This window comes from Trachypithecus francoisi, unplaced genomic scaffold (assembly GCF_009764315.1).
Source record: "Trachypithecus francoisi isolate TF-2019V2 unplaced genomic scaffold, Tfra_2.0 Lachesis_group0, whole genome shotgun sequence".
NCBI classification, from domain to species: domain Eukaryota; kingdom Metazoa; phylum Chordata; class Mammalia; order Primates; family Cercopithecidae; genus Trachypithecus; species Trachypithecus francoisi.
Window position 1 is genome coordinate 21,753,411 of NW_022681453.1, and position 22,811 is coordinate 21,776,221.

General features: G+C 44.6%; 1 protein-coding gene across 4 annotated transcripts in view; it reads left to right on the forward strand.

The window, feature by feature from the left end:
• The window catches only part of CACNA1D (calcium voltage-gated channel subunit alpha1 D), a 331,280-nt gene that overhangs the window by 197,318 nt on the left and 111,151 nt on the right, over window positions 1-22,811 (forward strand). For 3 of the 4 annotated variants that reach the window (XM_033210135.1, XM_033210136.1, XM_033210137.1), the window contains exon 9: window positions 20,098-20,267. In XM_033210135.1, the coding sequence (XP_033066026.1) occupies window positions 20,098-20,267 (170 nt within the window). Of the gene's footprint in view, window positions 1-20,097; window positions 20,268-22,811 lie in introns of those variants that run through there. The other variant, XM_033210134.1, reaches the window with a different exon arrangement.

A 22,811-nucleotide genomic window follows, 5' to 3' on the forward strand; every position in this document is an offset into this window, starting at 1 on the left:
ATCCAGAAACATAGATGAAAAATTTTATTATTCCTTCTCAATAATTGCTAGGTTAAAAACAGCAAGTATAGATAATATCTAGATTATATTTAGATTGGTTAATAACTGTCAGCCAACTTGACCTAATTGATATTTACAAAATACTATGTTCAGTAATTGTGGAGTACACATTCTTTTCAGAGCACGTAGAACATTCACCAACATAGACCATATCTTGGCCATTAAAGTCTCATTAAATCTCGAACAATTGAAATTTTACGAAGTATCTTTGTTCTAATGGCAGTAGATTTAAAACAGAAGTTAGTAACAGGCTGTCTGTAAACCTTCCCAAATGTTTGGAAATTAAATAACCTTTAACTCAAAAAATAAAAATAAAAATCAGAAAATATTTTGAAACTGATAAAATCCAACTGGGAAATTGTATGATCCATCTAATGCAGTGCTTAGAGGGATATTTATAGCTCTATCAGTAATGAAGAAAGGTTTAAATTCAGTGATCTACATTTCTATCTACTAATCTAGAAAAAGAAGACCAAATAAGTCCAAGGTAAGTAGAAAAAAGAATAACAGAAGTAAATAAAATAGAAAACACAAATTATAAAGTTATTTGGAAAGCTTAATAAAAATGGATAAATCTCTAACAAAACTAATCAAAAAAGGAAAAAGAGCAAATTACCAGTTTTAGAAATGAAAGAGGAGATACCACAGATATTACAGACATTAAAATAATAGAATAAACTGTTTTATGACAAATTTGGTAACTTAGGAGAAACAGGCAAATTCCTTGAAATATGCAACCTACCAAGAAATAAATTGGGAGAGTCCTATATTTGCCATTTTAAATGGAATTCAGAATTGCAAACCTTCTCTCAAAGAAAATTAGAGGCCTAGATGAGGTCAAAAGTGAATTATGTCAGCCAATTTAGAAAGAAATTATACCATTCCTAGAAATTATTTCAGGTAGTAAAGTTGGAGGGAGCATTTCCCAGCTCATGAGGCCAAAATCTCAATACCAAAACTTTACAAAGACATAATAATAACAATATCCTTCATTAATTTGTACACAAAAATTCTCAAATATTAGCAAATAGAATATATCAGGATGAAAGGAATAATATCTTATGGCCAAGTGGGATTTATGCCAGAAATACCAAGTTGATTCACCATTGGAAGATCAAATAATTTACCATATTAATAGAATGAAAGGGGAAATCATATGATCACCTCAGTAAATTCAGGCAACATTACTAACAATATTCTATAACCATTTATAATAACTCTCAGCAAACTAAGACTATACAAAAACTTCTTCAGCCTGAAAAAAGAACTATAGCTGACAGTATAGTTACTGGTGAAAGACTGAATGTTTTCTTCTTAAGATTAGGAACAAAGTAACCATTTTTCTGTCTTCTTTTATTCAATGTTTTATTGAAAGTCTGAAGGTAAGACAAAGAGATAAAAGGCAGAAAGATTGGAAAGAAAGAAAAAACTATTTCTGTTTACAAACATGATTGTCCTCATAGAAAGTCCCAATAATTGAACCCAAAACCTACTAGAATTAATAAGTGAGTATAGCAGGGTGACAGGATACAAAGTCAGTATACAAAATTCCATTTTATTCCTATATACAAGATGCAGATGTTGAAAATGAAATTTGAAAAATTACGATACCATCAAATATTATTTACAATAGCATTCCTAATACTTAGGAATGAATATAAGAAAAGATATGGAAGACCTCTACACTGAAAACTGCAAAACACTGATTAGTAAAATTACAATGCTCTAAATAAATGAAGATATACCATACTCATGGATTGAAAGATTCAATATTGTTAAGATGTCCATTTTTCTCTATGCATTCAATGTTGTCCCATTTATAAATCTCAGTAGCCTTTCTTTTAGAAACTGACAAGCTTATTCTAAAACTAATATATAATTGCAAATGACCTCTAATAATGAAAACAATCATAAGAAATAAAGAAGGAGGGCTTACACTGCTGATTTCAAGATTTGCTGTAAAGCTGTAATAAATACAGTATTTGACATAAAGGTAGATTACTGAAACAACTGAATGGAATAACAAATTCAGAAGTTCCTTTGTATGTTCAACTGCTTTTTGATGAGGGTGCTAGAAAAAGGTCATACCAGACACAAACATTAAACTTGAAATAAATCAGATGATCTAATTAAAAAGCTAAACATATAAATATTTTCTAAATAGATTTCTACTCTTCAAAAACTAGAAATTTAAAGGGAAACCACACTGGGAGAAAATACAACACTTACATCTGTGTATCTAGAATATGTGAAGAACTCTTAACTAGATAATAGAAGAACAACTCAAAAATTGGCAAAACATTTTTAAACATACTTTACAAAAGAATGTATATGAGTAGCCAGTACACATTAAAGATGTTCTATGTCATTAACCATCAGGGAAGTGCAAGTTAAGAAACTGCTACATACGTAGTACAATAGCTAAAATCAAAAAGATGATTTCCAAGTGTCATCAAAAGTACAGAGTAACTGATATGCTCATACATTGTTTATAGAAACATAAAATGATACAACTACTTTGGAAAAGTTTGTCAGTGTCTCATAAAGTTAAACATACTCACCATATGTCCAAGCAATTCCATTTCTAGTATTTGCTCAAGAGAAATGAAAACGTATGTCAACAAATGACTGGTACATGAGCACTCACAGAGCCTTATTCATAGTAGCTGGAACTAGAAAAACTCAAATGTCTATCAATAGGTAAATAAGCAAATTGTGGTATAATCACACATTGAAATATTCAGCAATAAAAAAGAATGAAGTACTAATACATTATCAATGAAATTCAGAAACAAGAAGCCAGAAAGAAAGGAACATATATATATGAAGTTCTAGAACAGGTAGAACTAATCTATAGTGACAGAAATCAGGTCATTGGTTTTCTGGGTAGGAGGTGGAGTTAATTGGGAAGTGGAATGAGACAACTTTTGTGGGGGGGAGGGGTTGTTATTTAAAATTTCTGCATCTTGACTGGGGCATTGTTTACATGGGTGTCAACATTAGCCAAACTGTATACTTTGAATTGTATATGTTTTATTTTATATGTCTTGTACCTTGATAAAGGTGATTTTAAAATACCATTAAAATAGAATTAACAGAGACCTCTGCCTCTAGTGAAGATGGAGTGACAGAACTGGATTTACCCTCCCACCTGAAACCACAAAACCAAATAGAGGCAATCTTTAAAAAACAATGGTTTTCAAGACACTGGATGTTAGGCAATGAAGGAGAGTGATCCCTGAGACACAGGAATGCTTGAAATAAGCCCATGGTTGTCCCAGCTTACTGGCTTGAGAGAGCTCCTGGGCCACGGTGTGCAGAGGGGGATCCCAGGGGAAGCCCTGTGGACTCCCAGAGTTGAAAAAATGAAGCTAATAGTCTGTGGAGAACAAGGTGGCTTGAGTATGCAGGAGAGAGTACCACGGAGGAGTGAATTGCAGAGGACTCGAGATGAGCAGAGGGACTCCTAAGTATTCAGAGTACTTTTTAGCACATGTGTAAGAGAAAACTACCCAAGGCTGAGGACAAAATATTTTGAATAGTTTAGAAGTGTTCATCATTCACATGGGTCCAGGAATATTGCCTGTTCCCGCCAGCCAGTATTGTCTTGTTTTCCAGCCAGACTGGAAAATCTCATAACTGGTGGACCACTGGGTTGAGTACTCAAAGAGATGTTGCCTCAGCCTTGAGGAATAATTAGCCCTAGACTGAGTGATGCTCCAGGCTGACCTGACCTAACCATTAAAGCAAGACCTGAAAGGATCAAACTGTTTCATTCAAGTGACTTAGCTGCATCCCAGAACAGAACACAGGAATATTGATAGGAATACAGAAATATCTAGCACTGAATAAGCTTTTATGCCTGGCATTCAATCCAGGTTACCAGGCGTGCAAAGAAGCAAGAAAACGTGACCCATGGTAAGAAGACCCCATCAATTGAAACCCACCTAGAACTCACACAGATGTTAAAGTTATCAGAAAAGGACATAAGAACAGCCATCACGACTGTTTTCCATGTGTTCCAAATGTAGAGACATGGAAGATACAAAAAAAATTTAAAAATTAAGATCCTAGGAATAAATCTAATGAGAGATGTGTAAGACCTCTTCTGTGTAAAAGTTTGCTGAAGGAAATTTAAAAAGACCTCAACAAATGGAAGAATGTATGTTCGTGGATTGGAAAACTCAATTTGTTAAGATGTCAGAGACTGTATTCAGAGAAGGTATGTTTTCTTTGTAATGAGAGGAAGAGATGAAGCAGATATGAGTTGGGTTTGATAGTGGGAAGCTAGGAGTATTCCTACCTAAATTCCTAATTTCTCTGTAACCGGAAGCAGGGTTAAATGCAGATGATGAGGGGGCAGGTGACAGTGTAGTATGTCTGAGAAGAGTGGAAAAGGCTCAGAACAGTCGTTGCAGAGAATTAGGTGATGATAGGACCAGAGAATCGAGGTAGATGATCAGTAGCATTGAGGTCCTGTTGGATTTGAGTCTATTCTGATGTCAGCCTGTACCATTGTGTGACTTTCTGTAGCCATGCTTGGCTGTTCTTATCCAGACATGGAGAAAGGGAAGCGTTGCACTTTTTGCTAACTGTGAATCGAAAAGGAGAGGTCTGCTAGCTGTGAGCATTTTGCTAGCTGTGCATGCATAAAAAGTTGGAAGACTGTTGAGGATGCTAGCAAGGATGTTGCTGAGATGACAGATCATGATACTTAAGGTGAATAAGGAGGAAAGGAGAGACCTAACAGAAAAAATGAAGGCATCAGTGGACTGGAGACTTCAGAGAGGTTAAAAATGTTTCTAGTGGAAATAGTTGAAGAAGTCAGCTGGAATGAGAGAAGGTTGTGGTCAGAGAAATGAAGGCTTGAACTTATAATTTGGTGAGGATAAAGTTCAGTGTGACAGTGAGATTGGGGGGCTGAAGTAGCACGGAAGAGATGGTCATTGGAGACTTGTGGAGGAATTGGAAAACTAGGGTGAGGGCATCAGTGGCCAGGGAGGTTGTAGAATGTGGGATGGAGCAGCAGGCCGGGAGCCAGGAGTGGAAGTCCTCACTTCCCAAGGGCAGCAGAGGACAATGAGGAGGAACCTGAGGAGGGTATGTGGTCCACCGGTACCATCCTCAAAGGATAGGGTTTTCATTGATTTCCATACTAAGGTCTGGGAGTATGGCCCTGGACATGAACCTGGAAGTAGGCTGGGTCTGGAAGGGCTGCAGGGATCACAAAGTGACAAGAACGTGGGACCCCTTTGAAGAGGCTGCAGGTGTGGGAGAGCTTGCTGCTGCGGAGCACAGGGCAAGACTGAAGAGTAGGGGAAGGGTAAGTCAGTGACAAGTTGGGAGGGGTCCTGACAGTGGTGTGCTAGGCGACGTGGGACTGGGCAGTGTCCAACCCAAGGCAGCATCCAACCCAAGGCAGCAGCACGGATAGCTGAGGCTGGGTGCAGATGTGCCTTCTGCGGGTGAGGGGCCTCAGAAGGGGCAGACCCTGGCTTGCTCGGCCTGGGGTGATGTTGTCCAGCAGCCCTGGTCTGGGTTCCCTCGGCCCCCACGGGGCTGTTGGAAGCTTCAGTCTCCACAGACTCAGCCTTGGGTGGAGGTCTGCCCGGCTGGGGCGAGGCAGTGCTCTGGCTGCGAGCTGTACTACCCTGGCCTATGGGGTCTCTACTGGCTGAGGGATTACTGATTTCTCTGTTGTAGTGGGGGGAGCACAAAGGCAGGGGTCAGAAGTGCTGGCCCCTGTGCCAGCTCTGTACTTCCTAGAGGCATGGCTTCTTTGGTCAGTATACTTCACTTTTCCAAACCAAGGCTTTTTCTTCCTAAAATTGGAGCTCCCCACCTGTGACTTTTCTCACAGAGCCATCCTGATAACCAAGGAGAGAAATGGATGGGAAGGGCCTGGATAAACGGGAAGACCTTTTTAAGTATATGGGAGCTCCACACTGGCCTGGTTGTGGCCTCCTTCTCGGAGGTGGTTTCTGTGAGCTGGAAAAGTCATCTCATTTGCAGTCTGGATGTTTACCTGCGCTTCTCTCCAGGGCCCCACATCCTTCCAAGACCTGGAGAGGCACTTGGTGCATTAGCCTGATTTCTCTAAGTCTGATTGTCATGAGTTTGGTTTTGGGTTCAGGGATAAAACATTAATCCACCCTGAACCCATCATTCCCTCGAATGATGGATTCCTTCTGCTTTTATAAATAAATCTTGGTTTAAGTTGCCTGCTGGCAGCTTTGGGCCTCTGAGTCCTGGAGACCCTTGCTGCATCTGAAGGATTTTAAGTCAGTGGGTGAGAGCATACCAACTGCCGAGAGGTATACTGTCCCCAGAGGCCCACCTATCCTTGAGTCATGAGCTGTTACTTACAAACAGACCCACAGACACATGTCAAGAATTCCAGGGCCCAGTGTGGATTCCAGCAGCTGCACTCTCTCCCACTTTGGCTATCAGTCAAGGATGTTTTAGCATCAAATCTGTACCTATCAATATGCCCTAGGAGCACAGCAGAGGGTTGGCAAGTCAGAGGGCCTCACCCAAGGAAGCTGGGCTCCAGTTGGGCATTGAAGGATGGACAGGATTCGTTAGGATGGTAAAGAAAGGAAGCAAGTTGTCAGGAGAGTGGGACCTGGTGCCTCCTGCCTGTTGGAACCAGTGAGTGCAATGGTGAGGCTGCCAGGGTGCTCCGTGCTGCCTGGTGAGCAGTGGGCAGGGTGGATGTGGAGTTGGGAATACCCACTGAGGGAGGCAGGGTTTTTTTTTTTTCTTGAGACTGTGGGAGCTGTCAGAGTGTTTGAAATAAGGTGGTGGTTGACAGCTGTGCCTGGAAGGTAAAGCTGGCACCTCCCAGAGTGTAATGGAGTTAGGAGAGCCCGGGGGCTGGGGGCTGCAGGGATAGGGTCTGCACAGAGGTGCAGAGGTGGAGATGGAAGGTACAGATGTGGTAGTTTGTTGTGGCTCGTGCCTCTCAGATAAGAAGGGGTCTCTGGATTTTGATTGTCAAGTCTGGGGATGTGGATTGTATGAGAGAATTTTTCTTTTTTCTTTTCTTTTAAAAATATTTTTTACTGGCTGGGCGCGGTGGCTCAAGCCTGTAATCCCAGCACTTTGGGAGGCCGAGATGGGCAGATCACGAGGTCAGGAGATCGAGACCATCCTGGCTAACACGGTGAAATCCCGTCTCTACTAAGAAAATACAAAAAACTAGCCGGGCGAGGTGGCGGGCGCCTGTAGTCCCAGCTACTCGGGAGGCTGAGGCGGGAGAATGGCGTAAACCCGGGAGGCGGAGCTTGCAGTGAGCTGAGATCCGGCCACTGCAGTCCAGCCTGGGCGACAGAGCGAGACTCCGTCTCAAAAAAATAAATAAAAATAAAAAAATATATATTTTTTACAGAAACAGGTCTTGCTGTGTCACCCAGGCTGCAGTGCAATGGTGTGATCATAGCTCATTGCAGCCTCAAATTTCTGGGCTCAAGCAATTCTCCTACTTCACCCTCCCAAGTAGCTGGGACTACAGGCATATGCCACCATGCCCAGCTAATTTTTAAAATATTTTTTGTAGAAACAGGATCTCTCTATGTTGCCTGGCTGGTCTCGGGTTCTGGCCTCAAGCTGTCCTCCTGCCTTGGCTTCTCAAAGCCCTGGGATTACAGGCATGAGCCGCTGCACCCGGCCAGAATTTTTTTTATTGCTTACAATTTTGTGCTTTATTCAGTTTATTTTAATCTTCTCCACTACTTTGATGAGGTAAGTGTTCTTTGCCTCAGTTTATAGATGAGGAAATCAAAACTCAGGGAGGCTTATCAATTTTCTCAAAATTTACACAGCTAGTAAGTAGTTAAACTAGGAATTAAATCTAGATCTATCTGTCTCCAGAGCCCAAGCTCTATGCTTTGGCCTTTTTAAATTTTTTTCTCTTCCTGAGATTAATTACCCAATGCTGAGTGGAACAATGGGATACAGAGGTATTAGAGAAATTGGTTTATTTTTCCTCCTGAAGCTGCTTGTGAACAAGTCTCATTCGAGCTCAGGTGGTCCTTTTGGGTCCTGTTGCTGGAGGATCGATTGAGAGATCCCTCTCAATCCCTGAGCCTGGCCCTGGGATGTGGTGCTCTGCCCCTTGTTCTCCGTCAGCTAAGTCTGGGTGCTCAGGGAAGGCACTTCCCACCCACCATGCCTTTCAGTGGGCACTCCCCCTGCGGGGGGGAACTACTCGATCCCTCTCCCCTCTTGATGCCAGCTCACAGGGTGGCTTGTGTGGCCTGCGAGAGGGATTTGGGCTGAATTTCCTACAGTGACTGCTTTGGGGATCTGCCAGTAGGGGGTTCAGTTTCAGCCCCTTCCTTGGGTCCACATTGCTACTCCACAGTGGGAACCCCTAGCAGCTCTGAACAGCAGATCCAGCCTGGAGCTCATTCTGGCGGTGTAACCAGGCCCTTCACACAGCAAACTGTGTTGCCCTGCCGTTGCTGGTGCCTTCAAACGTGTTCTGCCACCCTCCCAAGCCAGACTTCATGTGTACATCTTCCTTATTTTTTCTTGGAAAACTGGAATCTGACAAGTCTAGCAGGGTGTGTTTATGAAGTGACTTCTTAAGTAACGGTATTTGAAACCTGTCATGAAGATATGTGACGATACTGGTTTGGCTCACGTGATTAAGTGATCTACTTCATTCAGAGAGAGTGATGGCAGACAAGAGAGCCCATGGTTTTGAAGAATACCTCTTTTTTTTTTTTTTTTTTTTTTGAGATGGAGTCTTGTTCTTGGAGTGCAATGGTGCGATCTCAGCTCACTGCAACCTCTGCCTCCTGGGTTCAAGAGATTCTCCTGCCTCAGCCTCCCGAGTAGCTGGGATTACAGACACACACCACTATGCCCGGCTAACTTTTGTATTTTTAGTAGAAACAGAATTTCCCCATGTTGGCCAGGCTGGTGTTGAACTCCTGACCTCAGGTAATCTGCCTGCCTTGGCCTCCCAATTGAAGAATACCTCTTAAAACATGTTTTTAAGTTTTAAAAAGATTGAAACAAAGTCTGTAACTTTTAGCATGCAACCTTCGTGGATTCTCATCATTGGGAAAGATTTTCTACTAGAAGCATTGGCATGTCTTTGGTAGCCATGGAAACTAACCCTTCAAAGAGAGAGACGCTCTTCTGTCCTCAAACAAGGAGATACAGTGAAAGGAAGGCATATTTCATACTCAGATGCCTGAAATGCTTTATTTCTGTGTGTGTATATATGTGTATATGTTATATATGTGTGTGTGTGTATATATATATATTTAAGGCTTATACAAGACTCCTTGTTTTTGTTTTTATCAGTGGCACAATGGGTATAGTTTTAGATGATGGAAGTTACATATGCACTGTGGCCAAATACCCAGTACAAAGCCCAAACTTGCACATCTTTGATCCTCATTAATGTAAAACCCATGCTTGTGAAAGCAATTCTTTAGATGATTTTTATCGAGCAACTACTAATGACCGGGGTTTGTGATAAGGAACCGGTATACAAAGACAAGACAGACACAGGCCCTCCTTCACAGAGCTTGCAGTCTGGTAAGTAAAAGAAAATAGTGAATAACCAGTTGCAGGACTGTGAAATAAATTCTACAAAAGCAGGGCTCTAATCTGGGGGACTCTAAGGTAGAGAAAAATCTTTATGTCCTGACCCAGCTGAGTGGGATGGTATCTGGAAGAGCACGAAGTGTTGTGCAGGGAACAGCATGCACAGTGGCCTCGTGTGGAAGGAGCTCCATGCCTGGGAGGAACTGAGTGAACTTTAGGATGGCTGGAGTCCAGAGTTCAAGGGGGAAGAGGTCAGAAAGGAGGCAGGAGAGATCTGACATGACCAGATAGATGGTGCATTCCTTCACTCCATCTCTACCGCACTCTCCTGCTCAGGGTAAGTGCCACATGTAAACAGTTAGGTTTCGTGTGTGCAGGGTGGCCCAGCTGCTAATTCCTGTGTTCCGTTCATGGCAGATAATTCAACCTAGTTATTAAAAGCTAGGAAACACCAACTGTGAAAATGATTCATCCTCCCAAAAGATGAAAACTGTTTTAAATATCATCACAGTCTTTTATGTCAATGAAAGCATCAAGAACACTGACCGGTCACAGTGGCTCAAGCCTGTATTCCCAGCACTTTGGGAGGCTGAGGCAGGTGGATCCCTTGAGACCAGAAGTTTGAGACGCCCTGGCCAACATAGAGAAACCTTGTCTACTAAAAATACAGAAAATTAGCTGGACATGGTAGCACACACCTGTAATTCCAGCTGCTTGGGAGGCTGAGGCACAAGAATCACTTGAACCCAGGAGGTGGGAGTCATGCCACCGCACTCCAGCCTGGGCAACAGAGCCCAGACCCTGTCTCCAAAATAAAAGTAAAAATAGAAATGTGATTGTCAAATGCTTTTCCTCAACATATTTTGTTGTGTAAACAAGGGCCCCCCATTTTCTCATCCTTTTTGCCCACCAGCAGTTCCCATGCATTTCTTGGCAGCTGTGTTTCATGACTGCTGCTGGAGAATGCTGTCCCAGGCCAGCTGCCTTCCCCTGACTGATACCACCTGCAAAGGAGCAGGTCTTATTTATGGGGTGCTGCATTCCTAATCCCTCCCCACCCCACTCTGCCTATTGGTCTCATGCAGAGAGAACATCCTTTGACGACCACCAGCTTTTCATGGTTGAGGGAAAACTGGAACAAATACAATGCTTTTGATGAACTATGAGCTGAGACAGTGCCAATGATTAAACATTTTTTAAATTGTGAAACATCACACATTGCTGTTAATTTTTTTTTTTTTTTTTTACAAAATTCCTAGTTTCCTTCAACAGAAACTGAACCTTTGTGCTTTCTAAGAAATTTAAACAAAAAAAGTTCTTTGAATCAAACTATGTTTTCGTTCAGTTGAATTTCCTTTATGTCTGCGTAGAAGAAGTAATTTAGGTCTAAAGAAGGCTGGACTCCCCTGATAAAAATCAGTGGGTTACTTCTTCAACTTCCCCCTTCTCTTTGCCTTTTTAAGTGTTGCCTTTGTTTTTTTCTGAATTTCAATGAGCCTTCTGTTTTACTAAAAATGAATCCCTAGTGATTTTCTTGGCAGTTTTCAACGAAGGTTGTGTTGTTTTTTGCTTTGTTTCAAGGGTTTTGTTTTTTTTTTTTTTTTGCATGTGTGTGTAAATATCAAAGTGTTTTGTTTGTTTAAATTTTATGTGGGCCTAATTAAAACAGATAGCATTGCAACCCAAGAAAAGAAAATCCTATATGTAAATCAAGATGACTTCCAGTGGCCCATTTATTTTATGGGGCGTTTAAGAAATAAAAGTTCCCACAGCAAACTGTGTGTGTCCTCTTGCATCTGTGGCAGTCCCATTCCACCTGTACCTCCGTCTGTGTGTGATGGCTGGCTGCACCCTGGGCATGCTGTCTCCGGTACTGCTGGCTGAGCCAGAGGTCCCAGAGATCAAGATGTCAGGGCCTGTAAATCCTGGGGCATGTCAGTGTCTGGTGGCCTCTCTGCAGAGCATGGGGCATGTGCCCAGCCTGTGGGGGCTCCACTGGGGCTCCTGAGATGGAGGCTGGCTGGTTCTGGGGTGGGGAGTTCTCTCCCTGGAGTGGTGCTTACTGAGTGGGAGTGAGGGACAGCAGGTGGAGAGATGAGCGGAAAGGGGGCCGTCGCCTTTCTCTATTCCTGAGTTGGGGCTCTCAGGGAAAATCAGAGTGCAGTAATGAGCAGAGCTATGCTTTCTGTCCTGCCCTCCCTCCCTGGTCCTGACTCATGACTTCCCCATGAGTCACAGCCCCAGGGAAGGGACATGGGGTTTGCAGCCTGGTTAGTAACCCTGTTGTCCTGTTGACTGGGCGTATGATGCGGGGCCAGCAACAATGCCTCGTTGAGCCTCCGTGTTGGCCTTTGTGAAATGAATACGAAATTCCTCCTCCTGCCTCTTACACTGAGGTTGTGAACAGCTCTGGGGGCAGTGATTGTAAAGACATTTGCAGGACTACAGGAATAATCTAAATAAATGAGGGGCTTTTCTTCTGTTATTATTAGAGAAGGGGACCTGGCAGAGACTCAGGCCGTTTCGCCCAAACCCATTTACCCCAGCCATGCAGGCTCATATTCTGCTGAAGCTGCTGTTGGTTATTGCTGGGACCCTGGGCGATGCAGTCACAGGTGAAGGACTGCATGTGGTGATGTGTGCTCAGGCTGTGCTTGTTTCAGAGACGTCTTCGGCTTGTTCTGCTGTGTTGGTCTGTTCCGTCTAAAGGTCTTTGGGGGGCTGGATAAGTATGGGGCGCATACCATTGTTCTGTCGTCAGAGCCCTCTGCAGCCATTTCTTATGAACTCACTCAGCTCTTATGCTTCTTGGGTGTCATTGCCACCAAACTACTTGCCTGCCAGGTCCAAGAGGTGCCAGGCTGTTGCCCAGGGAAAGAAATAGACAACGAAAAAGGGGCCAAGTCACAGCAGTCAGGTCCCCATGGAGGAGGCACTGGGGAGGGTGGAGTCGCAGCAGCAGTTGAAAGGTCATTAGAACATGCTGTGATCTGGTGTCGCTGCCAAGTCATTAGTCCATCTCTACTGAGGATCCCTGTCTGGGGAAGTTGCTATGTCCCAGGGCAACTGTGCTGAAATCAGTTGTCTTATTTCAAAACTTGTGCCTGTGCCCTGAGGCCCTCAGCAGGCATGCTTCTTCTTTCATATGGCAGCCCTTTGGATACTGGGGACCAGCCTGTCTTCTCCATCCCTCCTCCTGCTCTGCCCAGCCTGTCCTCCTTCCCTGAACAGGTGGACAAGAAATGTTCATGTGACAGGTGGGGTGTCACGGGGCCCTGACAAGGAAGGTCCACATGAGGGGCGATGATGACACTGGTGTGCTAGACCCAGGGGACTGGTGTGGAAAGGTCAGAGGTGACAGTGACCATAGCATGGTGGTGGTTGGGGATCAGTGACAGGCCTCATAGGTGTTTTTCCAAATAGTCGTGTAAGAAAATTGGGGCTTCATGAGAAGTGTGTTTTGACCACATTTGTATGGATGTTAAATCCAGCCCATCACCCAGGACTTACTGAATGTCTCTGGTCTTCCTCACCACCATTTTCTTCTTCTTTTCATTTTCTCTTCATACATAACACCTGCCAAAGCTGATAGGCGTAGTAGTATCAAATTTCTGTCGGTTCCTCCTTGCCTACAGAGAAGCAATCCAGGTTCCTTAGTTTTATATTTAAGCCCCTTCCTGGACTGACAGGAAGCCTGTTTTGTTTTTGTTTTTGTTTTTTTGTTTGTTTGTTTTTGAGACAAGGTCTCTCTCTGTCACCCAGGCTGCAGTGCAGTGGTACAATCACAGCTCACTGCAGCCTCAACCTCCCAGCTCGGGTGATCCTCCTGCCTCAGCCTCCTGAGTAGCTGAGACTGCAGGTGCGTGCCATTTCACTTGCCTAACTTTTAAAAAATTATTTTATAGAGAGGGGATCTCACTCTGTTGCCCAGGCTGGTCTTGAACTCCTGGCCTCAAGCCATCCTCCCACCATCACCTCCCAAAATGTTGGTATTTCAGGCATGAGCCACTGTGTCTGGCCTTGTAGCCTGGTTTTGATCCTCATCTTCCTGGTGTCTACTCTCCCTTTCCTCTGCTCCTGCTTTTCCTTCCAGGCATCGTGTTGAGGTGCTCAGGGTAGATTCAGCAGCTGCATGGCCTTGTGTGTCCAAGTGCTGTGAGCCTCAGTGTCTGTACAAGAGGGTGATAGCAGCCCCTGCCTCACCATAGTCACTCACCAATGGGGATGGGGTAAGGTGTTGCTCTGGGCTCTGGTTAGGATGCGATGCTGAGGGGACCACCTGGGGTAGGGGACACATGTATTCATGTTTTGGTGCTCAGTGAGTAGAGTTTTCTGGTGAATTAGAGGCAGGCAGAATGCATTTGAATGGGGTAAGCCAGAGAATGTCACCAAAAGCATGAGACTTGAGCTTGGTCTTGAAAGGTGCACTGGATTCAAAGATGGGAGAAGGCTGCTCAGGTGGATGGAATTCTGTAGACAAAAGCTCAGAGGGTTGTGGAATTGAGAAGAGTGTGGCCAGAGTATAAGGTGTGCATTTATGGGATGGGTGAATAAGACTGGAATAGCACTTGGGAGAAGGCTGGAAGGCCTTGAGTGGCAGGCAGAAGCATCTGACCTTGATCCTTGAGGAAGGCAACGAGGAGCTGTGAGGCATTTTGAGTAGGATGCCACCAGGGGGAAGTCTGGGTCTGCAGTAGTCACCTGGAGCAGAGAGGGAAGCAAGCTCTGATGAAATGCTCTGGCCACAGCTCCTGTGGCTGCCCGGGGAATGGGTGCGTGCAGACTGGCCTACATAAGACACTTGGCAGCTGTCCTGTTAGGCTGTTAGGGAGATTCCTTACTGAGTAATTGCTTCTCAACCAGGAGATACAAGGGAATATCTTAATGACCTAGAGATAGACCACATGAGGCCTGAATACAATAAGGGAAAATGGCGAGCTGACAGTGGAGGCTGTTCCAGATGATATGTCTAGGTTTGGGCACACTCATTTCATGCTTCTGGGCGATCCCAGCAATCATGGGCTTTCTGTCCTATAGGGGCATATTCTGGCCTCCTGAAGGAGTAGGAGTAGGGCTTGTTTTGTTAGATACAATTTTTTGTACATAGCCTTCCTGCATGTCTATATAAAGTGTCACCAAGGGGAAAGAGAAACATGGGAAGAGATACATGAGAAATGGACAACATTGTCCATTCCTGCCTGCGAGGAGCTTACAGTCTAGCTGGTAAGCTGAAATGAGTATGTAGCAACATGAATTTGAATTTGGTTAGTAGTAGAGTTATATCTTCTAGGCATTCAAATGTTTTCTATTTGGAAATAATTTCAAATATATAGAACAACTCCAAGAATAGAAATAGCACAGTGAATAATCCATATACCCCTTTCTCCAGTTTACCTAATATTAAATTTTACCTCATTTACTTTTTCATTTGTTGTCTATCCATAAGGGATGTGGACTGATTTTTAAAAATATGTTATAATTTATTACTGTCCTTAGTTATTTCAGTGCTCAGATTTCCTAAGATTTGGCTAGTAGGAGCTACTTCTCTAGCTCCTGTATCCTTATGATACATCTCCATAATGTGTTTTGGTTTGTTTTTGTTTTTGAGCACTTCCTGATTTTCTTCATCTTGTACCTACCCTACCCTTGCCCTGGAATCACCCACTTCTCCAAAGTCCCCTGGTTCCTTTTAATGGGGAATGTTATTAAAGACCAAGATGTGGGTACCAGGTGTGCTTGTACCTGCCAGAGCATCTTTGCTTCTAAATCCTTTCAACAGAGAGAACTAGGAAATATATGCATTTGTTTACACATACTCTTACACATACTTACATTGATACATATACTCACATATCAACCTCTTTTAAAAATCAGACGTTGGAAATCAGACTTTGAAATAAACAACTTTTAGAAATCATCAGTTCACACCTATCCCTTCGATTCCAGTCTGTCCCCAGAGGGTTCTTCTCTGTTCCGTGTTTCTGTGTCCCTCCTTCCACAGCGAGGACTCAGGCTCCCAGCAACATTAGCACATGTACTCACTCGCTAAATCCTGTAATATGTCTAAGATAGTTTCAGAATGGTCTCATCCACATCACTACAAAAAATAAAGCTACTAAAAGGAGTTCAGTGTTTGTTTGCAGTTCATCCCTCACTCCAATCCTGCCGAAGACTGGGAGCATATCGTCAAATATTCCTGAGCTATTTGAATTAGTTTTGTCTTTCTCCTTCAGTCTGGTTATGGTATTCATTGAATTACAGATTTGTTTGTTTCAATTCACTTTCAGTTTAGGGGTATTTTCCCTTCATCTCGTCCTTACTGACTTAATTTAAAAAAATTTAAGGTGAAGAACATTAACATGGTTCCCAAAGTCAAAACTATAGAAAAAGATATACTTAAGAGTGTCACTCCAACCTTGATTCCTGTGGCCTAATTCATTCCCATCCCTTGTTTTCTGCTCTTTTAGATACATCCAAGAGAAATATGCATATTTTATTTCCCAGTTTTTTGTATGCAAAGGGTAGCACATTATATATATATATATTTTTTTTGGTCCAGGCACTTCTTATTTGTCTTTTGATCAGACACACCATAACCAAAATTCTGATCTGGAACAAGAAGGCTCCTAGCATATAACAGTTGTCGGATTTTTAGTTACTTGCAAAAGTCTGTTGGTTTCTACCAAGAGCTTTATTAAATAAGCTTTGTAAAACAATCTGTTAGTGATAGGATTCTTAGAATATGAAGAGTTCTTATGCAAAGTGGAGTGACTTTTTTCCATCATTCCAAAGTTTCATAGAAGGTGCCTCGGACTCGAGGTGTGCTTTTCAGGATCACAGGGACGGTTGTGCTGGGAATGGGTTATTCTCAATGGAGCAGATAGTGTACAGGATCGGCAGTGGGTTTGCCGGCTCATTGTGGTCACTCCGAGCCTTGGGACCCATGTGCCCTTCTGTGTGTTTCCCAATCCTGACGGGTGTGTGGCAGCTTAGAGCCCATTCACAGCTAGTGCTAATTTTTCTCCCTTTGATATTTGAGAAAGCTCTTCCATTTGCCTTTTAAATTTCTCTCTTATGTCTGGATTCAACAACTATTATACATTTGAACTCCACGTTGATACCGTTCTTTGTGTATTCAGAGCCTCATCTTACTGAATGTCTTGCTTAATTCCTGTGAAACAGCAGAACGGGTATTGTTGTGTCTGTTTGGAAGTGAGGAAACTGAAGCTTAGAACACAACAGTGACAGAGCTAGGACTAGAAGCCAGATCTTCAGACGAAGAGCCTGGAGTGGTGTAGGAAGGCCAAGGCTTTATCTGTGTTTATCGCAGGGACTCCACCTCCCTGCCCCCTTCCTCCAAACTGCCCTGTGGCCAACAGATTTCTGCTGCATAAACCTCACCTCTGTCCACATCAATAATTATTACCTTCCTGCTAAGTATTCAGCCATTCAGAACTGTCTGAAATCAGTTCAGAGGGTCTATATCAGCAGCTTTGTTATATGAGCTCTTGTGACAGTGACCATCATTGTGAGTGGGACATAAACCAGGACTTGGCAGGGTTTTTTACTCTTTGGAATTTTAGTCAGAGTAGAGTTTTACTTATGCCTGCTTAACGGTGTCCCAGCAGCTGAAAATGTGCAACAATGATGCAACTTGTTAGAAATGGGATTTTTATATTTGTAATGTTAAAAATGCATAAAATATTACAAAAGAAAATTATGAAGATAGTAAAAGAGTTACCCTGAGAAGCTTAAGGACATTCATTTTATAATGTATATAATCATACATATAATTGTATATAATTTATATAAAATGTATATAATTATACATTATAAACATATAATGTATGTAATTATATACATTATAAACATGTATGATGTAATTATGTACACTATAAACATGATGCATGCAATTATATACATTATAAACGTATATGATGCATGTAATTATATACATTATAAACATATATGGTGTATGTAATTATATACATTATAAACATATATGAGGTATGTAATTATATATATTATAAAATGAATGTCCTTAAGCTTCTCAGGGTAACTCTTTTACTATCTTCATAATTTTTTCCCAAGAACACATATATGATATGGACCCAAAGTAAGAATACCTTGTTTGTATGTAACCATCTGAATTTAGTATGCTAAGTTCAGAATCAAAACATGTAAACAGATTTGTACTAGGATACTTTTTTGATGAATAATAAAACCGAAGGTCCACTTTTCTTTGAGGTGTATTTAAGAAAACAGTTTATATAATTCATTTTCCTTAAGACACATGACATTCCAGGCCCTCTTATTGATGCTCAGGGATGTGATTCTGGATTGCGTGTGACTTTTTCAGAGTTCAGAGAGTCATTTGGTGAATTTACCTGAGCTGAGTTACATATTTTCCATGTGTTGGGAATCCCTGGAGGCCTAGAAACCCCAGACCGTTCTCAGTGTGTGGTAGTATGTGTGAACAGCGAGACACTGGAGTCCTTACTTCTTTGAGACAACAGGTGTTCTTTGGGCTGGGAGGACAGAGCACATGTCTGGGCTCAGATCGGCTCCTGCTCACTCTCTAGATCCACAAAGCCTTGCCTCCTTCCGTATTCACAGGGGGTACAGTGGAGACAGACAGCCCTAACAGGACCAAGGATAGGTTCCAGGGAGTCTGAAAAGTGGGGCGATTTAGGATCAATGAGAGGGATCCTGGTTTTTTTTCTTTTTTTTTCCTTTTTCCCTCCCTCCCTCCCTTCCTTCCTAGACAGAGTCTTGATCTGTTGCCAAGACTGGAGTGCAATGGCACAATCTCAGCTCACCACAACCTCCACCTGAGTGGGATTCTTTCTAATTTTGGACAGAGGGTGGCACTTGGTGAGGATTCCAGTTTCTTATCTGAAGTATTAGCGTCACTGGGTGTGCAAGCATCTGTTCAGCCCCTCGACAGCCTAGAGTTAAGGGAGGGGTGTGCATATGGGGTTAGTTTGTTGTTGTTGTTTGGAGATGGAGTCTCGCTCTGTTGCCCAGGCTAGAATGCAGTGGCACGAACTTGGCTCACTGCAACCTCTGCCTCCCAGGTTCAAGCAATTCTTCTGCCTCAGCCTCCCAAATAGCTGGGATTACAGGCATGTACCACCATGCCCAGCTAATTTTTATATTTTAGTAGAGATGGGGTTTTGCCATGTTGGCCAGGCTGGTCTCGAACTCACGACCTCATGATCTGCCCACCTTGGCTTCCCAAAGTGCTGGGATTACAGGCGTGAGCCACCGCACCTGGCTGGGATTAGCTTTACGAAAGCAGGTCACTTCCCCTTTCGTTGGTTGGGTTGGGTTATTGAGGTAGGACCCTGAACAAGACACGCTGGCTTTGACTCGGAACGAAGGCAAGAAGGCAGACAGAAGTAACCTGTGTCGGAATCTCAAGGTCTGTGTGCAGAAACTGCATTGCTGTAACCTCACCTGCTTCCTTAGCAGCTTTTAAGTGTACTTACTAAATCTCTAACTCACATATCTTGGCTCCTGTAACAACTCACGGTTGAAGATGCAGATGGTTCCTCGCATATAAAAATTGGGTAATCGTCTGCCTGACTCTCAGGCTTGCCTGAGTGAGTGTGGGGTTTTGTATATATGCATAGATAGAGGCTTGCACACATGGTGGAAAGTAGCGTAAACACCCCACAGTTGGGAACATTTACCTGTCTGACAGAGCCTTTCCAGGGCAGGTGTTCCTATAAATGGGCAGCAAATCATATGCCTCTTCCCCTCCTGCAGGGAAGACTTTTGGGGAAGACTATGACAAGTAGCAAGGGTGAATAAAAACAGTAATGCTTCATCAGTGCTCAAGTTCCCATCTGGGAAGGGAGAACTGGGTTGTGGGGCAGGGGTGGGGGACTGCCCTGACTCCATCCACTGCTCTGATCCAAACCTGCAGGTGATGGGTAGAGGAGACTAGGGTGGGCACCAGCAAGGACTGCTGCCCGCTCAGAGCTCTTGGTTTGGACAAAAGGGGTAGCACACAATATTAATGCAGTTTGTCCAAAAGCATTGAAGAAACCCTAAACGTGGTACTCTTTGACCACAGCTTGGCCCACTTGGCTCCCTCCTGTTTGAGGAGGCTCTGGGGAAGGTGGGGCATCTCTGAGTTCAGGCCCCTTGTTGGGGGGTGTCAGAGGCCCACTATGACAGCACATGGTGTTTTGGGCCTAGGCCCCTTGGGATCGCTGTCATCTGAGGGGAGTTCATTTTCTAAGAAATGATGCATGTGTATTGGTGTGGGCTCTGTGACGCTGACCCCCACGGTCTTGCTTGAGAAGACACTGTCTTCTGTCCAAGTGTGTGGCTCCATAGCTGTGCTCATGTGACTGTACTCAGTGCTGTGTGTCCTGCCACAAGACTTGTGCAGCAGGGCAGTGGCTCAGGATGCAGGTCCCCAAGGATGTCCTGATAAGTGCTTGTCCTCTTTGCCTCCTTCAGAGAATTCTCAAAGGAAAGAGAGAAGGCAAAAGCACGGGGAGATTTCCAGAAGCTCCGGGAGAAGCAGCAGCTGGAGGAGGATCTAAAGGGCTACTTGGATTGGATCACCCAAGCTGAGGACATCGATCCCGAGAACGAGGAAGAAGGAGGAGAGGAAGGCAAACGAAATAGTATGTAGCTCCTTTCCTGCCCCTGGCTAGACAGACCCAGTGTGCGGTTCAGACGCCTGGCAGCAGGCCTTCCTTGACTCTGACCCAGGCTGTGAGTGGGACGGCCTCCTCCCAGCCATCTGGTCCCTTCTGCCTGCACACATCACGGAGAGAACAGGCGCATTGGCGCTGACTCTGGATTTCTGCCTGAGGTTTGGGGGTTAGAGTTGTATTTGGTAAGGTGGGCCAAGGAGGATCCGACGGACCCACCGTAGGCCTGGGAAATTCAGTAAGCGCATTTCTGTGTGGGCACAGGGGTGATGAGACATGTATTCTTGCACCACAAGAGAGGAAGCTGTGGTTTCCCTCACCTCAAAGTGAACAGTGTTATTGGACAAGAATTTGAAGTGCAGGGTTCCTCTTGACTCTTACTCTTAGGCCACCTGACATGGCTCCTACATGTGCTATTCATATGAAGCCATATGCTTAGCCCATCAGGGACTGGGAGGAAACCGGCTCACTCTTCTAGGCAGGTGTTAAGGGGCATGTGAGTCAGTGACAGCTGCTTTGCAGCCCAACCACCGACACCCCACACTGTGACACTAAGCACCCTAGAGCACTTTCTGCAGGAGGCAAGGCCTGAGAACTCAGTCACTGAAATTAATTGCCATTGTCAACCACAGTGTCTCTTTCACTGCATACTTTTCCCACAGATGTGCTCTTATTCTTTCTGGGGACCTCTGTGCCTTGGGTCAGAGTGGAAACTGGAATCCAGCAGTGCATTTGACTGAGATGTCTGTGACTTGCCACAGATCTGGAAGAGTTGAATAGGAAGGACTGAGAACATACTTCAAGGGCACATGTCCATTGAGAGGCCTGGGGGCCCGAGGCCGGCCCTACATTGTAGAAGACGGCTGAGCAAGTCCCTGCTTGAGCAGAGTGCCTTGGATGTTTTGCTCTCAGCAAGGCCCGTTGCTGGGTACAGGGGAAACCCGGAGCTGGAGAGGATGTGGAGTGCTGCCTCCTAAGGAGAGACAGGGCTGCTCACACTAAATGCAGCCCTGGGGAGCAGAGCTGCAGGGCACACATAGAGGGCAGGCGCATGCTGCGGGAGCCGAGGAGGGATCGAGGACAGGGCTGGGGGACGTATTTGGCCTGGGCCCTGAAGGATGGATGGATCGCAGGTGTGACCGTTCAGTGTGAGAAGAAGCTCCTTGACCCAGGGGACTAGCATGAGGGAGGCATGGAGGTGGGCAAAGGCCGGATTTCAGAGGGGAGCAGTGGTCCCTTCGGCTGGAGCGCAGAGGGTGTGAAGGTCGGGGTGAGCTGCCATAGGAAGAGTGGGTGAGGTGCAGTTGTGCCTCTTCTGGAGGTTGTGGAGTGTGGAAGTAGGGGCTGAGAGACCCCTGATGGAGGGGCTTCTTGTCTGAGAGGGCCCTTACCTTTCTTCAAGCCTGGGTTCTGTGCCTTCACGGGGAGGGAGTGTATTCCGTGATCTCAGATGGCCTGGCTGGTGCAAATCTGTGTGCTGACTGGGAGTGAGCAGGGTCAGGCCTCTCTTCTCTCCCTCCCTGCATCTTGCCAGGCTCAGGAAGGGGCCGGGGCTTCAGCACCTGAGGATCGGAAGACTGAGGGAGGGTTTCTAGAGCTAACTGTTCGCTGAACCAAGTTCAGAGTTTATAAATAGACATTTGAGTCTCAGACTCAGCGATGTGCCTGTGAAGTGATTAGATGTAAGAGTGCCTGCCTGTCCTTTGCACAGCTCTCCCCTTGGCAGTCGAGCTGTCCTGAACCCCAAGGCCTCTGTGGAGCTTCTGTACCTGCAGTATTGCTGGCAACAGGCCACGTAGGTGCAGCTTGGAGATGCCTGCACAGCTCTTTCCCCTTCACCTGCGAACTGTAACTCAGATGCTGACCTGCCTCAACTCTCCTCAGCCCAACATGGTATTTGTAAACGAGAGGAGGTATGGCCCCTTTTTTCTCGGCAGAGTATCTTTCTTTGCTAGTTTAGCTGTGTCCCCCAGGGAGCTGAGTGAGGCCTTCTTATAGGCCAGTGGCCTTTTCTCTGTTTATTTCTCCTCCTCTATAAATAGACAAGGATTCGTGTTCTAGTGTTGCTAACATCAGTCATGGTAGAGTTGTTTATTGGGCCTATGATCTGAGGATTAAGGGTTTTCATTGGATTTAAGGTGATATCTTGAAGGTTAACCATTTTATCTCAGCCCAGCATTTCCTGTGACCTGCCACTGTAAAGAACCTGACGATGACAGAAATCAATGACTCTGCCTTTCAGAGAACTTGCCAGGAGGGGAAGATGGAGAAGGGGTGGCTTAGTGTGAGAAGCTGATCCCATTGTTAAGGCCCAGCACTGTGCTGTGTGAGCCCGGGAGGGCACAGTGATTCTGGCTGGTGGGAGTAGACGGGCCGGGGCGAGGTGAGGAAGGCTCCGTGGGAGGAGCAGCCCTGGGCGGCAGAGGGTGGGGGTGGGGGCTTTTTCAAGCTGGGGAAATGGCACAAACAAGGTGTGCAAAGTGATAGATATTCAGGGGCCCTTAAATGCATTGC